Raw genomic sequence first — 17,253 nt, forward strand, 5'->3', positions numbered from 1 at the left:
GAGGAACTGGTTGGCCACTGTGTGAGACAGGATGCTGGACTAGGTGGACCCTCACTGGTCTAATCCATCAGCACTTTTCTTATATTCTTAAAGTTTTCTTCATCAAATATTGGGGGGGGGGCCTTCTAGTGTCCTGGCCCCACTAGTGGACCTCCTGATGCCACATGGTTTCTCTGTGTGACAGAGTGTTGGACTGGATGGGCCATTGGCCTGATCCAACATGACTTCTCTTATGTTCTTACGAAGGGAGAGGGTTATGGATGCTTAGTTACACAAGGTGGGTCAGTTTCATCCCCACAATTGGGCTTTCTGTTAATCGAAGGGAGGGGGTCATATCAAGGTCTGAGTTTCAGCTTCATCCCTTCTCCAAGTTGATCCGCTTCATCCAACGTTGTAACTCTTTTTGCAGGTGAAATGCACTTTGTCGTCCTTGTATACGTCCGGGGAGTGAATTTGGAGCCGCCGCGTATCGAGACCACGGGCTAAGCCGTCTGCTTCTCAGGCACCTGGAAGACACCTGTAATATTTTCCGTGGGTCTCCCGAAGGCCTAAAACCCCTTGCCCCTACTCCAGGGGTGGGGGGTGAGGCATATCTCAGAAGAGTGGAGCATTTTACCCGTCGGGAAAGGCAGCTGCATTGGCTTTTTCCCAGCCCTGGGAAGTTCAGGTCTAGGATTTCCTCTGTTTCTTATTTCCACCTCGGAGACGATTTCGCCGGGACAGACAATGCCATGAACGGCAGCGGCGCTTCTTGCTCACCAGCCGAACGCCCCGTGCGCCGTGGAGTTCGGTAGAGGAGGCCAAGGCAACCCGCAACCTCGCCATGGCTGGGAGCGGTTACACTGACCTGCGAGAGAAGCTGAAATCGATGATGCCTTACCGGGACAACTACAAAAGCGGCAGCCAGCGGGACCTCGCTGAGCCCCCCTACGGCGCCACCGGCGGCTCCGCCAAGCGCAAGTACCGCAAGGACTCTGACTCAGAGCCCAGCGACTGCGAGGAGCGCCGGCGGGAGGAGGAGGAGGCCCAGAAAGTGAAGAGCGGCATTCGGCAGTTCCGCCTCTTCAGCCCCGAGGAGTGCGCCAAGATCGAAGCCCGCATCGACGAGGTGGTCTCCCGGGCCGAGAAGGGGCTTTACAAAGAGCACACGGTGGACAGGGCCCCTCTCCGGAACAAGTACTTCTTCGGGGAGGGCTACACGTACGGGTCTCAGCTGCAGCGGCGGGGACCCGGCCAGGAGCGGCTGTACCCCCGAGGGGAGGTGGACGTCATCCCCGAGTGGGTTCACGACCTCGTCATCCAGCGGCTGGTGGAGCACCAGGTCATCCCCGAGGGCTTTGTGAATAGCGCCGTGATCAATGACTACCAGCCGGGGGGCTGCATCGTCTCCCACGTGGACCCCATCCACATCTTCGAGCGGCCCATCGTCTCCGTGTCTTTCTTCAGCGACTCGGCCCTCTGCTTCGGCTGCAAGTTCCAGTTTAAGCCCATCCGGGTCTCCGAGCCGGTCTTCTTCCTGCCCGTGAGGAGAGGGAGCGTCACCGTGCTCAGGTAACCGAGCTACCTTTGCGGCTCTGACCCTTTGCGGGTGTTTCAAGAGGAACAGGCGGGCTGTGTGATTCCCTCTGGCAAATGCCTGATTTTGGGTAGTCTTTGCGGCTAGGTTCATGTCCAGTAGCAGCTAAAGAAACCAGCAAGATTTTCATGGTATAATCTTTCCTTTTTTCCCTTTTATTTGTTAACTCTTGGGTGTTGAACTCATTTGTTATGAGGGACAGATCTGATATAAATGAGACCTTGTTGGGCTGGGCCGGGCCATGTGTGTGCCTGTTTAAGAGCCCCGTGGCACAGAGTGGTAAAGCTGCAGTACCTCAGTCAGAGCTCTCTGCTCATGACCTGAGTTCGATCCCGACGGAAGCTGGGCTCAGGTAGTCGGCTCCAGGTTGACTCAGCCTTTCGTTCCTCCAAGGTCGGTCAAATGAGTACCCAGCTGAGGGGAAAGTGGAGATGACTGGGGAAGGCAATGGCAAACCACCCCGTAAAAAGTCTGCCTTGAGAACTTTGTGAAAACAACGTCACCCCAGAGTCAGAAACGACTGGTGCCTGCACGGGGACTACCTTTACCTTTTTATTTAAGATTAGGTAGCAGAGATATAAATTTTATGAAGAACACAGACAAAAATATATTTTTTTAAAAAACCTAAAACATGCTTAAAATGTTAGCAGTGGTCTTAAAGATGCTTTCTTTGTATCTCTTCCATGGGATCCAGGAAACTGGGGGAAGGAAGCTCTGGCTCTTTCCTTCCTTCCCTAGGAGGCTGGGAGGGAGGAGCCACAGCCAAGAGAGGCTTGGTGCAGTAACTCTGCTGTGTGATTGAGAGAACCTGGCAAAGCAAGCTATTCCTTCCCCCTTCCTCCCCAAGGGAGGAGCCTCAGCCAATGGAGAAAAGAGAGGCTTTGCTCTGTAGCTCCTGTGCAATTGAGCAAGCCTTGCAAAGCAAGCTGTGATGCAGAAGGAAGTGGATGACAGCCAGTTTCTCGGGGGCCTGATAGGAGCCCTCCAGGGACCTCATTCGGCCCCCAAAGTGCATGATTGACACCCGTGTATTAGCTTCTTTGACCAATGGTCTTAAGCTCAAGATAAAACAAGACAGTAAATACAATATAATCTTTCAAGAGTTAACGCTCTCTTCATCCATGTTAGCGTTTATCCTCAGGTCTCCCAAATAGCATTGACTCGTGCAATGAGTTTGGAGATCTTTTAGGAACCGGTTGCTTTCATGGTCCACACCGCCTTATGCAACTACAGAAGTACTTCCCAGCTGACCAGTCCAGCTGCTTTCCCAAACAGAATTCTGGGAACTCCTGGAGTGCCTCGGAACCTAATCAGGGCACCTCCGCCAGGAGACATGTAATTATAGCTAGCTTTCCCTCAAAAGGCAGCGCCAATCTTCTGCGCGGTTGAAGCGGGATCTGGAATCCCTTCTAGATTTCGTTCCAGCAGGAGCCAAGACGCAGGTGCGTCAGAATCCTCAGCCGCGCTCACAGGTTTCCCAGCAGATAAGGTTTCACGTAGGAAGGCTTCCCCAGGGGCAGGAAGTTTCAAAACCAGAGTAGTGGGGTTGAAACGGCCCATAAACAAGAACAATAAGTTTAGAGTTCAGCTTGCCGTGAACGAAAGTTCTGCATGTTTCATGGACGGGAACTCTCTGTAGCTTTATGAACCATACAGGTCCTTGCCAGTTTGGTGTAGCCGTTAAGTGTGCGGACTCTTATGTGGGAGAACCGGGTTTGATTCTCCGCTCCTCCGCTTGCAGCTGCTGGAATGTGCTTTGGGTCAGCCATAGCTCTCGTAGGAGTTGTCCTTGAAAGGGCAGTCTCTGGGAGAGCTCTCTCAGCCCCACCTACCTCACAAGGTATCTGTTGCGGGGGGGGGGGGAGGAAGATAAAGGAGGTTGTAGGCCGCTCTGAGACTCTGATTCAGAGAGAAGGGCAGAGTATAAATCTGTAGTCGTCATCTTCTCCTCCTCCTCCTTTTCCTGCTCCTTGGTAGAACTGCTGTGGAACCAAATAAGCATGCAGATTTGGTTAACCCTTGACAAAAATTTATAGTTTTAATTGATTAAATATAATAAAGGAATAGCAGCCTGCATAGGGGTCGGGGAAGTCTGTTCTCAAAGCCTTAAACCAGGGGGTGTCAAACATGTGGCCCGGGGGCTGAATCAAGCCCCCAGAGGGCTCCTATCAAACCCCCGAGCAACTGGCTCTTGTCTGCTTCCTTCTCCCTCTCTCTTGCTTCCTTCTGCATCACAGCTTGCTTTGCAAGGCTTGCTCAATTGCACAGGAGCTACAGAACAAAACCTCTCCTTTCTCCATTGATCAAGGCCCCTCTCCCTCCTGGTCCTCCGGGGAGGAAGGAAAGAGCCAGAGCTTCCTTTGCCCAGTTCCCAGGATCCCATGGAAGAGATGCAAAGAAAGCTGCTTTTAAGACCGACAAGTGCTAATGTTTTAAGCATGATTTAAGGGGTTTTTTTTAAAAAAAACTTTAATTTTGTATATCTGTGTCCTTTATAAAGTTTAAATGATGATGATATTGGATTTATATCCCGCCCTCTGTTCCGAATCTCAGAGTGGCTCACAATCTCCTTTATCTTCCTCTCCCACAACAGACACCCAGTGAGGTGAGTGGGGATGAGAGGGCTCTCCCAGCAGCTGCCCTTTCAAGGACAACCTCTGCCAGAGCTCTGGCTGACCCAAGGCCATTGCAGCAGGTGCAAGTGGAGGAGTGGGGAATCTAACCCGGTTCTCCCAGATAAGAGATCTGTGGCTGACCCAAGGACATTCTAGCAGCTGCAAGTGGAGGAGTGGGGAATCAAACCAGGTTCTCCCAGATAAGAGAGCTCTGGCTGACCCAAGGCCATTCCAGCAGCTGCAAGTGGAGGAGTGGGGAATCAAACCCTGTTCTCCCAGATAAGAGAGCTATGGCTGACCCAAGGCCATTCCAGCAGCTGCAAGTGCAGGAGTGGGGAATCAAACCCGGTTCTCCCAGATAAAAGAGCTATGGCTGACCCAAGGCCATTCTAGCAGCTGCAAGTGGAGGAGTGGGGAATCAAACCAGGTTCTCCCAGATAAGAGACCTCTGGGTGACCCAAGGCCATTCCAGCAGCTGCAAGTGGAGGAGTGGGGAATCAAACCCTGTTCTCCCAGATAAGAGAGCTCTGGCTGACCCAAGGCCATTCCAGCAGCTGCAAGTGGAGGAGTGGGGAATCGAACCCGGTTCTCCCAGATAAGAGAGCTATGGCTGACGCCAGGCCATCCCAGCAGGTGCAAGTGGAGGAGGGGGGAATCAAACCCGGTTCTCCCAGATAAGAGAGCTCTGGCTGACCCAAGGCCATTCCAGCAGCTGCAAGTGGAGGAGTGGGGAATCAAACCAGGTTCTCCCAGATAAGAGAGCTCTGGCTGACCCAAGGCCATTCCAGCAGCTGCAAGTGGAGGAGTGGGGAATCAAACCCTGTTCTCCCAAATAAGAGAGCTCTGGCTGACCCAAGGCCATTCCAGCAGCTACAAGTGGAGGAGTGGGGAATCAAACCTGGTTCTCCCAGATAAGAGAGCTCTGGCTGACCCAAGGCCATTCTAGCAGCTGCAAGTGGAGGAGTGGGGAATCAAACCAGGTTCTCCCAGATAAGAGAGCTCTGGCTGACCCAAGGCCATTCCAGCAGCTGCAAGTGGAGGAGTGGGGAATCAAACCCTGTTCTCCCAGATAAGAGAGCTATGGCTGACCCAAGGCCATTCCAGCAGCTGCAAGTGGAGGAGTGGGGAATCGAACCTGGTTCTCCCAGATAAGAGAGCTATGGCTGACGCCAGGCCATCCCAGCAGGTGCAAGTGGAGGAGTGGGGAATCAAACCCGATTCTCCCAGATAAGAGAGCTCTTGCTGGCCCAAGGCCATTCCAGCAGCTGCAAGTGGAGGAGTGGGGAATCAAACCAGGTTCTCCCAGATAAGAGAGCTCTGGCTGACCCAAGGCCATTCCAGCAGCTGCAAGTGGAGGAGTGGGGAATCAAACCCTGTTCTCCCAGATAAGAGAGCTCTGGCTGACCCAAGGCCATTCCAGCAGCTGCAAGTGGAGGAGTGGGGAATCGAACCCGGTTCTCCCAGATAAGAGAGCTCTGGCTGACACAAGGCCATTCCAGCAGCTGCAAGTGGAGGAATGGGGAATCAAACCCTGTTCTCCCAGATAAGAGAGCTCTGGCTGACCCAAGGCCATTCCAGCAGCTGCAAGTGGAGGAGTGGGGAATCGAACCCGGTTCTCCCAGATAAGAGAGCTCTGGCTGACCCAAGGCCATTCCAGCAGCTGCAAGTGGAGGAGTGGGGAATCAAACCCGGTTCTCCCAGATAAGAGAGCTCTGGCTGACCCAAGGCCATTCCAGCAGCTGCAAGTGGAGGAGTGGGGAATCGAACCCGGTTCTCCCAGATAAGAGAGCTATGGCTGACGCCAGGCCATCCCAGCAGGTGCAAGTGGAGGATGGGGGAATCAAACCCGGTTCTCCCAGATAAGAGAGCTCTGGCTGACCCAAGGCCATTCCAGCAGGTGCGAGTGGAGGAGTGGGGAATCAAACCTGGTTCTCCCAGATAAGAGAGCTCTGGCTGACCCAAGGCCATTCCAGCAGGTGCGAGTGGAGGAGTGGGGAATCAAACCTGGTTCTCCCAGATAAGAGAGCTATGGCTGACGCAAGGCCATTCCAGCAGCTGCAAGTGGAGGAGTGGGGAATCAAACCCGGTTCTCCCAAATAAGAGTCTGCACACTTCACCACTGCACGAAACTGGCTCTCTGCTATCTAATCTTAAATAGGAGCACTCGTGGCCTGGCTCGACACAGCCCGGCCTGACAAGGTCTCATTAATGTCCGATTCGGCCCTCATAACAAATGAGTTCGACACCCCTGCCTTAAACCGTTTGGGCTTTTTTTTTTACTCCACCAGGTGACCTGTGAGGTTTCTCATGCGCCCAGGTGTGGAGGCCTCTTTTCGCAAGCTGTGGGCGGCGGGTGGCTTATTTTTTCTGTTTTCGACTTGATGTGCGGCATCTTTTAGAACATTTTTTTCTTTTAAGCCCTCTCCGGTAATGCCTTAGGGTGGAATATTCCATGAGTTCTTGGCACACTGAGTAATTTGGAAAGACCTCTGGAAGGTAGCTCCCATGAGCACCAAGGCTAAAGCTGGCGTTCTGGAATGCAACGTACTACAGTTTTCTGAAAGCCCCCCCTCCCCTTTCTCCCAGTTTTGGAGCACCTGTTTCTCCCCCCCACCAAACTCAAATTATAAAGGCGCACCCACATTGCTAGCGGCTACTCGTGCTTCTGGGGCCACACCCTTTTCCAGGAGCCCCGGGTCTGAAAGGGCATGAGATGTGGGCTCAGGGTAAGCTCATGACTGGGCCATATTTATAGTCTCTTAAGCCAAAATCCGGTTCTCAGCCAGGATGAGTCAAACGTCCCTGAGGTGTTCGGCGTTGCCGTGGCAAAGGGGAGGGCGAGCAACTTGTCTCCCCCCCCCCCCCCGGCCGGAGGAGCGAACGCCTCTGCCAGTCCGAAAGGCCGTTTGAGGGTAACGCGATCCCCGGCTTCAGTGTGTAAGGCGATCACCCCGCCAGCCCTGGAAGGCATCTCTCTCTCTCTTTCGTTCTCGGGGCTGGTGCAGCTGCACACCAGAGTACGAGCGCATGAATAATAAAGCACAGCGAGAGCTAAAACGTTACCGCCAAAGTTCCTTACGTGCGTTACGTTACTCCACCAGGTGACCTGTGAGGTTTCTCATGCGCCCAGGTGTGGAGGCCTCTTTCTCTTCGCATTTGTTATGAGGGCTGAATCTGACATAAATGAGACCTTGTCGGGCCGGGGCACGTCAGAGTGGGCCAAGCCGTGTTGGGCTGAGCCAGATGTGTACCTATTTAAGATTAGGTAGCAGAGATAAATATTGTACAGAACACAGACTAACATAAATATATATATTTTTAAAAAACAAGCTTAAAATGTTGGCAATCATTGGTCTTAAAGATGCTTTCTTTGTATTTCTCCCGTGGGATCCAGGGAACTGGGCAAAGGAAGCTCTGGCTCTTTCCTTCCTTCCCCAGGGGACTGCAGAGGGGAGGAGCCTCAGCCAGTAGAAGGAAGAGAGGCTTGGCTCAGTAGCTCTGCTGTGCAATTGAGAGAGCCTGGCAAAGCAAGCTGTTCCTCGCCCCTTCTTCCCCAAGGGAGGAGCTTCAGCCAATGGAGAAAACAGAAGTTTTGAGCACTGCTGTGCAATTGAGAGAGCCTGGCAAAGCAAGCTGTTCCTCGCCCCTTCTTCCCCAAGGGAGGTGCTTCAGCCAATGGAGAAAACAGAAGTTTTGCTCTGTAGCTCCTGTGCAATTGAGCAAGCCTTACAAAGCAAGCTGTTATGCAGAAGGAAGCAAGAGAGAGGGAGAAGGGAGCAAGATATAGGGAGAAGGAAGCGGATGGCAGAAAGAAAGCTCAGGGGCCTGATAGGAGCCCTCCGGGGGCCTGATTCGGCCCTCAAACTGCATGCTTGACACCCCTGAACTAAATGCTTCCGCAGACACAAGGGTGCCGAGAGAACTCCCGGGGAGCCGCTGCTCTTGAAATGAAATCACGTCTGACGCGTTGTGCTAGCAAAGTGGGTTGAGTCTGGCTGATAAGAGAAAACTGCGGCTGCCCCAAACCCACATGCAATGTTTGCCTTACACAAACCAGGTTACTCCCATCATGCAGCGGCGTGTATGAGCCATAGGGGGCGGGCAGAGCTTAGCTGGCACGGAGCCCGTTCTGTGGCCCAGGGTCATTTCTGCCTCGTAACGCGGACAGCCGCTCACTAGGCTCCGTTGTTTCCCCTCCTCCAACTCCCCTGACTTTCCCGGTACAGTTGACTGTAGGGACACGACATCACCAGTTCTGGAGAGGGAGAGCTGCTCGGTTCAAGTCTTGGAGAGCCTTAGAGGCCAACGAAGTTTCCAGGATGTGAGCTAAAGTTCCCAGAGCAGATATCTGAGGAAGGGAGCTATGCCTCTTAGTAGCCCATACCCAGAAAAATCTCAATTTCAGGGCTCCTTTTTTTGGAACAAGAACTCCTCTGCACACACCCTGATGTAGCCAATCCTCTTGGAGCTTAGAGTAGGCCCAGTACAAAGAGCCCTGTAAGAAGAAGAAGGTATTGGATGTATATCCTGCCCTATACTCTGAATCTCAGAGTGGTCACAATCTCCTTTACCTCTCCCCCAGAACAGACACCCTGTGAGTTAGGTGAGGCTGAGAGGGCTCTCACAGAAGCTGCCCTTTCAAAGGCAACTCTTGCAAGAGTTATGGCTGACCCAAGGCCATTCCAGCAACTGCAGGTGGAGGAGTGGGAAATCAAACCCGGTTCTCCCAGATAAGAGTCCACGCACTGCACCAAACTGGCTCTCTTAAGCTCTTGGAGGGTTGGCTACATCGGGAAGGTGTGACCTAATATGCAAATGAGTTCCTGCTACAAACCCTCCTCCCCCCCCAGCTCATTGGTCTCTAAGGCACTTCTGGGCTCAAGTCTGGCTGTTTTCCTGCTGTTCAGAGGAGCTTCCCAGCTGCTGGCAGCAGAACAGCAGCTGGAAGCTCTTAGGCGCGAACCTGACCGAAGTCCCCTGCCCAAGTGGGGTGGGCCCCGGGGGCAAAGGGAGTCAGGGCGGCCAGTGGAGGGAGTGAGCGTCCAGCATGTCCCAGGCGAGCTTGACTCGTTGATGCCTTCCCAGCACGCGGATGGCGAAACTGGAAACCTCGTCAGGGAGGGGGGAGTGGCAGCGGCGGAAAGAGCTGTCAAGGCCCAGCCAGATTACGGTGACCCCCAGCATCGGCCCTAGGGTGCATCCCAGGCAGGCTCCCTACCTGGCACTGCCTCCCACCCTCCCTCTGCCGTCACACGCGCCTCCCCTCCATGACGAGCCGGGCGTTCTTTGGAGCCAGCATGGGAAGAGCCTTCTCCCCCCTCTGTTTCGGAACCAGAAGTGAGGGGGAGCGAAGCCTCCTCCCACACTGGCTTCAAAAAATGTGCAGCTGCCTCGAAGCTGGTAGGACCCATCCTTGTCGTGGCGAGCTTTTTTTTTGGGGGGGGGAAGTGTGGCGGAAGGGAAGGGGGCTTGTGGGGGGGGGGAAGAGGCAAAGCAAACTAGGTGGTTGTCTTGGACACCGGGGGGGGGGGGAAGCCCAATTTGGCATCCCCCTCCCAGCGCCCTAGGCAACCACCTAGTTCAGGGGTGGCCAACGGTAGCTCTCCAGGTGTTTTTTTTTTTGCCTACAACTCCCATCAGCCCCAGCCAGCATGGCCGATGGCTGGGGCTGATGGGAGTTGTAGGCAAAAAAAAAAAACATCCGGAGAGCTACCGTTAGCCGCCCTTGTCCTAGTTTGGGTGAGCCGACCGTGGTGACCCCGTAAGTTTTCCGAGCCGAGAGATGAGCCGAGGCGGTTGGCCATCGCTTGCATCTGTGTGGCAATCCTGGACTTTCTCGGCGGTCTCCTGTCCACGTGCCCTACTTAGCTTCCGAAACCTGCCGAGGTCGGGGCAGATAAACGGAGGCGGTTTTCCATTGCCTGCCTCCGCAGAGCGACTGTGGACTTCCTCGGCAGCCTCCCTTCTGAGTAGCAGCCCGGGCTGATCCTGCTTAGCTTCTGAAACGAGACGTGACCGAGCTAGCCTGGGCCGCCCAGGGCAGGGCTGGAACGAGCGGGTGGTTCGTCGTCGCCTGCCTCTGTGTAGCAATCCTGGACTTCCTGGGCGGTTTCCCCGTGCAAGCGCTAAACCGGAGCTGATCCCGTTTCGCTTCTGAGATCGAACCTGACCGGGCTGGCGTAGGCCGTGCAGCTCAGGGCAGAGACGAACAGGGGCGGTTCGCTATCGCCGGCCTCTGCAGAGCGACCCTGGATTTCCCGGAGGCCCTCCCGTTCACGCACTAGCCAGCATCGATCCTGTTGTCGCTTCCGAGAGGCAGAAAACTGGGCCAGCCTGGGCCATCCAGGTCAAGAGTAAGCGGGGCGTAGGGAGGTCTAAATGCAGCTCCTGATGAGGGGGCTGGAGGGGGAAGAGGGCCTGGAATAGCTGCGGCCGTGTCGCTTACAGCCCCGCGGCACCTAATACCGCTGGGTCAGTGATTCTCGTCCGCGCAGCTCTGTTCCACAGAAGCTGTCAGGGGTCGGCTTGCCGACGGCGCTGCTGCAGAGAAGACGGTTGTGCCGCTGACGGCTCCCTGATTCCTTTCCCTCGGTTCTTGAGCGCACGGCTCCCGTGCTGCTCTTGCCGCCCGGAGGGAACATTTGCGTGCTCCGGTGTGGTTTCTGCATACATAGTCTACACGTTTCACGCAGCGCAGGGCTGCAGTGAGGAGGGCAAAAAAGAGCGATTTGTGGGACCGCAAGAAATTAGTTTTGCTTTCTGTTCCCACCCTGCTGTGGGTCTTCCAGCGCATCCGAGCTCTAGAGCAGGGGTGTCAAACTTGCAGCCTGGGGGCCAAATCAGTCCCTCGGAGGGCTCCTATCAGGCTCCTGAGCAATCGGCTGTCCTCTGCTTCCTTCTCCCTCTCTTTTGCTTCCTTCTGCATCGCAGCTTGCTTTGCAAGGCTTGCTCAATTGCACAGGAGCTACAGAGCAAAGCCTCTCTCCCTTCTATTGGCTGAGGATCCTCCTCCCCCTGGGGAAGGAAGGAAAGAGCCAGAGCTTCCTTTACCCAGTTCCCTGGATTGCATGGGAGAGATACAAAGAAAGCACCTTTAAGACCAACAAGTGCTGTTTAAGCATGTTTTAAGTTTTTTTTAAAAAATAATTGTGTTTTCTGTGTCCTTTATAAAGTTTGTATGTCTGCTACCTGGCATTACATTTTATGACACACATTTATGTCAGATCCGGCCCTCATAACAAATGAGGGTTCTAGCGGGTTTGAAAGCTTTGAACATGGCAGTGGAACCTTCTGTAACCAGCATCCCCTCGCTGAGGACAGTTTTAGACAGTTTGGGTTCCAAGGCAAGTGTTTAGTGCAAGGGTGTCAAACATTAAGTTTGAGGGGCCAAATCAGGCCCCCAGAGGGCTCCTAGGAGGCCCCCGAGCAATCTGGCTGCCATCTGCTTCTTTCTCCCTCTCTCTTGCTTCCTTCTGCATCACAGCTTGCTTTGCCAGGCTTGCTCAATCGCACAGGAGCTACAGAACAAAACCTCTATTTTCTCCATTGGCTGAGCCTCCTCCCTTAGGGAAGAAGGGGGGGAATAGCTTGTTTTGACAGGCTCTCTCAATACACAGCAGAGCTACTGAGCCAAACCTCTATTCTATTGGCTGAGGCTCCTCCCCCCTCCCCCGGCACCCTGGGGAAGGAAGGAAAGAGCCAGAGCTTCCTTTGCCCAGTTCCCTGGATCCCACGGGAGAAATACAAAGAAAGCATCTAAAACAAACAAGTGCTTACATTTTAAGCATGTTTTATGTTTTTTAAAAATGTGTATTTTTGTATTTGTTTCTTTAGAAAATTTCTATTTCTGCTAAATAGGTACACACATGGCCCGGTCCAACCTGACATGGCTCGGCCCAACAAGGTATCATTTAAGTCAGATCCGGCCCTCATTGCAAATGATTTTGACACCCCTGGTGAAGAGTTCACGGTTCCTAGGAATCGTCAGTTCCCAGAATTCCCAGTATAAATGCCTACAGAGAGACTTGCCTTTATGCTTTCACTCAGAGGACTACAAGCAGAATGCTCTATTTTGGGGTGGGGGGTTGTTTTTAAGCATAAATGAGGAAGCCTTTCAGGCTCTGCTGTTTATATTTGTCGTGCCCTTCAGACAGAAACTTGATTGTCGGGCAGCTAACCACGTGCTAAAGCAATTAAATTAGGTTGCAAAGCATAAATGACATTTAAAACCCGGAACAGCCGAATAAAAAGAGGGGCAACGCGGTGCAGTGGTTAGAATGTCAGGAAACCCGGGCTCAGCCTCCAGCTCCACCATGGAAGTTCACACCCTCCGAACCGCAGCTCCCTCACCCAGGTTGTCATAAGGTTAGAGAAACCTTATGACAACTTGGGAAAGTAGTTTGAAAAAGGAAGAGAAGAGTATGACCTGAACCGGAGAGAAAGGCAGGGTCTAAATAAAGGCAATAAATAAAACAGTACAGCAAGAACGATTGAAATTAACAAGCAGAGAGCCAGTTTGGTGTATCGGTTCAGTGCGCGGACTCTTGTTTGGGAGAGTCGGGGTTGATTCCCCACTCCTCCACTCGCACCTGCTGGAATGGCCTTGGGTCAGCCAGAGCTCTCTTATCTGGGAGAACCAGGTTCGATTCCCCACTCCTCCACTCGCACCTGCTGGAATGGCCTTGGGTTAGCCATGGCTCTCTTATCTGGTAGAACCAGGTTCGATTCCCCACTCCTCCACTCGCACCTGCTGGAATGGCCTTGGGTCAGCCAGAGCTCTCTTATCTGGGAGAACCAGGTTTGATTCCCCACTCCTCCACTTGCAGCTGCTGGAATGGCTTGGGTCAGCCAGAGCTCTCTTATCTGGGAGAACCGGGTTGGATTCCCCCCTCCTCCACTTGCAGCTGCTGGAATGGCCTTGGGTCAGCCAGAGCTCTCTTATCTGGGAGAACCAGGTTTGATTCCCCACTCCTCCACTCACACCTGCTGGAATGGCCTTGGGTCAGCCAGAGTTCTCTTACCTGGGAGAACCAGGTTTGATTCCCCACTCCTCCACTCGCACCTGCTGGAATGGCCTTGGGTTAGCCATAGCTCTCATAGGAGTTGTCCTTGAAAGGGCAGCTGCTGTAAGAACCCTCTCAGCCCCACCTGCCACACAGGGTGTCCGTTGTGGGGGAGGGGGAAGGTAGAGGAGATTGTAAGCCACTCTGATATTCAGAGTATAGGGTGGGATATAAATCCAATATCTTCTTCTTGAGTTAAGCAGTAGGGAAACGAAACAAAAACAGCCAGTATTCTCTGTTACATCCCAGAACTACTTGGAGAATTAATGGGTCTTTTCACCCAGGGGACAGAGCTGGGGCAGATCCGATGCTTCCAAAGAGAGGACATTCCAAGCAAGCTGCAACAGCGGAATAAATTTTTTTCAAATTAATCACTGGTGTGCAGCGTCTCTCTAGAGTTTCAGGAAGTCCATCTGTGACCTCTAAAAAAACCAAAACAAAACAGCGCTTCTATATCACTTGCAAGCTTCACTAGCAAAAGGCAAAAGGAGAGCCAGTTTGGTGTAGTGGTGAAGTGTGCGGACTCTTATCTGGGAGAACCGGGTTTGATTCTCCACTCCTCCACTTGCAGCTGCTGGAATGGCCTTGGGTCAGCCATAGCTCGGAAGCGGTTGTCCTTGAAAGGGCAGCTGCTGTGAGAGTGCTCTCAGCCCCACCCACCTCACAGGGTGTCTGTTGTGGGGGAGGAAGGTAAAGGAGATTGTGAGCTGCTCTGAGACTCTTCGGAGTGGAGGGCGGCATATAAATCCCAACATCATCTGGGGACAAAGAAAGCTTGCGAGATAGTTCCTTGCGGAGATTATGATATATGGAACAATCAAGCAATGTATGATGAAGCGAGTCGGGAATATTCACTCCACAAGTACAAAGTCTATCGCATAAAGGTACTCGACGATATCTCCCCCTGTAAGACTTTGGAGGGGAACGCGTTTAAGATTCCAGGAATCTCTTCTCCCTGCCGTGTGCCAAACCGTGCGTCCGACGATACCCAGACTCCCGCAACAAGCCGCAGTGGTTAAACCGGGTTTCGTTAATAGAGGAAACCTGAGTTGCTGCTATTTGATCTCGCTAGCGCTGCCTTGGAGACTCCCGCGTCAGTCTTTCTTTTTTGGCTTGCCAAAGAACGTGCCATCCGGTCACAATTGACTCAAAGCATACGCTTCCACAGCATAAGCTGAACAAAGGTGGTTTGCTCTCACCTCCCTTCCGCACCCACACTTAAGGAGCAGGGCACAAATCACCTGTCGTGGACCAGGACATGGCTCAGAGCAGCCGGGCCTCATCAGATCCCAGAAGCTAAGCAGGGTCGGCCCCAGTTAATATTTGGCTTGGAGAAGTTCAAGGTTGCTTTGAGGAGGCAGGCAACGGCCAGTTTGGTGTAGTGGTGAAGTGTGCGGATTCTTATCTGGCAGAACCAGGTTTGATTCCCCACTCCTTCGCTTGCAGCTGCTGGAATGGCCTTGGGTCAGCCAGAGCTCTCTTATCTGGGAGAACCAGGTTTGATTCCCCACTCCTCCACTTGCACCTGCTGGGATGGCCTTGGGTCAGCCAGAGCTCTCTTATCTGGGAGAACCGGGTTTGATTCCCCACTCCTCCACTTGCAGCTGCTGGAATGGCCTTGGGTCAGCCAGAGCTCTCTTATCTGGGAGAACCGGGGTTGATTCCCCACTCCTCCACTTGCAGCTGCTGGAATGGCCTTGGGTCAGCCAGAGCTCTCTTATCTGGGAGAACTGGGTTTGATTCCCCACTCCTCCACTTGCATCTGCTGGAATGGCCTTGGGTCAGCCAGAGCTCTCTTATCTGGGAGAACCAGGTTTGATTCCCCACTCCTCCACTTGCACCTGCTGGGATGGCCTTGGGTCAGCCATAGCTCTCTTATCTGGGAGAACCAGGTTTGATTCCCCCCTCCTCCACCTGCACCTGCTGGAATGGTCTTGGGTCAGCCAGAGCTCTCTTATCTGGGAGAACCAGGTTTGATTCCCCACTCCTCCACCTGCACCTGCTGGAATGGTCTTGGGTCAGCCAGAGCTCTCTTATCTGGGAGAACCAGGTTTGATTCCCCACTCCTCCACTTGCAGCTGCTCGAATGGCCTTGGGTCAGCCAGAGCTCTCTTATCTGGGAGAACCAGGTTTGATTCCCCCCTCCTCCACCTGCACCTGCTGGAATGGTCTTGGGTCAGCCAGAGCTCTCTTATCTGGGAGAACCAGGTTTGATTCCCCACTCCTCCACTTGCAGCTGCTCGAATGGCCTTGGGTCAGCCAGAGCTCTCTTATCTGGGAGAACCGGGTTTGATTCCCCACTCCTCCACTTGCACCTGCTGGAATGGCCTTGGGTCAGCCAGAGCTCTCTTATCTGGGAGAACCGGGTTTGATTCCCCACTCCTCCACTTGCACCTGCTGGAATGGCCTTGCGTCAGCCATAGCTCTCTTATCTGGGAGAACTGGGTTTGATTCCCCACTCCTCCACTTGCACCTGCTGGGATGGCCTTGGGTCAGCCAGAGCTCTCTTATCTGGGAGAACCGGGTTTGATTCCCCACTCCTCCACTTGCAGCTGCTGGAATGGCCTTGGGTCAGCCAGAGCTCTCTTATCTGGGAGAACCGGGTTTGATTCCCCACTCCTCCACTTGCAGCTGCTGGAATGGCCTTGGGTCAGCCAGAGCTCTCTTATCTGGGAGAACTGGGTTTGATTCCCCACTCCTCCACTTGCATCTGCTGGAATGGCCTTGGGTCAGCCAGAGCTCTCTTATCTGGGAGAACCAGGTTTGATTCCCCACTCCTCCACTTGCACCTGCTGGGATGGCCTTGGGTCAGCCATAGCTCTCTTATCTGGGAGAACCAGGTTTGATTCCCCCCTCCTCCACCTGCACCTGCTGGAATGGTCTTGGGTCAGCCAGAGCTCTCTTATCTGGGAGAACCAGGTTTGATTCCCCACTCCTCCACTTGCAGCTGCTCGAATGGCCTTGGGTCAGCCAGAGCTCTCTTATCTGGGAGAACCAGGTTTGATTCCCCCCTCCTCCACCTGCACCTGCTGGAATGGTCTTGGGTCAGCCAGAGCTCTCTTATCTGGGAGAACCAGGTTTGATTCCCCACTCCTCCACTTGCAGCTGCTCGAATGGCCTTGGGTCAGCCAGAGCTCTCTTATCTGGGAGAACCGGGTTTGATTCCCCACTCCTCCACTTGCACCTGCTGGAATGGCCTTGGGTCAGCCAGAGCTCTCTTTTCTGGGAGAACCGGGTTTGATTCCCCACTCCTCCACTTGCACCTGCTGGAATGGCCTTGCGTCAGCCATAGCTCTCTTATCTGGGAGAACCAGGTTGGATTCCCCACTCCTCCACTTGCACCTGCTGGAATGGCCTTGCGTCAGCCATAGCTCTCTTATCTGGGAGAATCGGGTTTGATTCCCCACTCCTCCACTTGCAGCTGCTGGAATGGCCTTGGGTCAGCCAGAGCTCTCTTATCTGGGAGAACCAGGTTTGATTCCCCACTCCTCCACTTGCAGCTGCTGGAATGGCCTTGGGTCAGCCAGAGCTCTCTTATCTGGGAGAACAGGGTTTGATTCCCCACTCCTCCACTTGCACCTGCTGGAGTGGCCTTGGGTCAGCCAGAGCTCTCTTATCTGGGAGAACCGGGTTTGATTCCCCACTCCTCCACCTGCAGCTGCTGGAATGGCCTTGGGTCAGCCAGAGCTCTCTTATCTGGGAGAACCGGGTTTGATTCCCCACTCCTCCACCTGCAGCTGCTGGAATGGCCTTGGGTCAGCCAGAGCTCTCTTATATGGGAGAACCGGATTTGATTCCCCACTCCTCCACCTGCAGCTGCTGGAATGGCCTTGGGTCAGCCAGAGCTCTCTTATCTGGGAGAACCGGGTTTGATTCCCCACTCCTCCACTTGCAGCTGCTGGGATGGCCTTGGGTCAGCCAGAGCTCTCTTATCTGGGAGAACCGGGTTTGATTCCCCACTCCTCCGCTTGCACCTGCAGGAATGGCCTTGGGTCAGCCA

General features: G+C 53.7%; 1 protein-coding gene across 1 annotated transcript in view; it reads left to right on the forward strand.

Annotated features, from left to right (window-relative positions):
* Positions 1-414: 414 nt before the first annotated feature.
* ALKBH5 (alkB homolog 5, RNA demethylase) overlaps positions 415-17,253 on the forward strand; it is a 29,866-nt gene continuing 13,027 nt past the window's right edge. Inside the window, exon 1 of the mRNA XM_060260864.1 lies at positions 415-1,551. Within this exon, the coding sequence (XP_060116847.1) occupies positions 824-1,551 (728 nt within the window). The 5' untranslated portion in view covers positions 415-823. The remainder of the gene's footprint in view (positions 1,552-17,253) is intronic.

The sequence above is a fragment of the Heteronotia binoei genome, chromosome 20, assembly GCF_032191835.1.
Source record: "Heteronotia binoei isolate CCM8104 ecotype False Entrance Well chromosome 20, APGP_CSIRO_Hbin_v1, whole genome shotgun sequence".
NCBI classification, from domain to species: domain Eukaryota; kingdom Metazoa; phylum Chordata; class Lepidosauria; order Squamata; family Gekkonidae; genus Heteronotia; species Heteronotia binoei.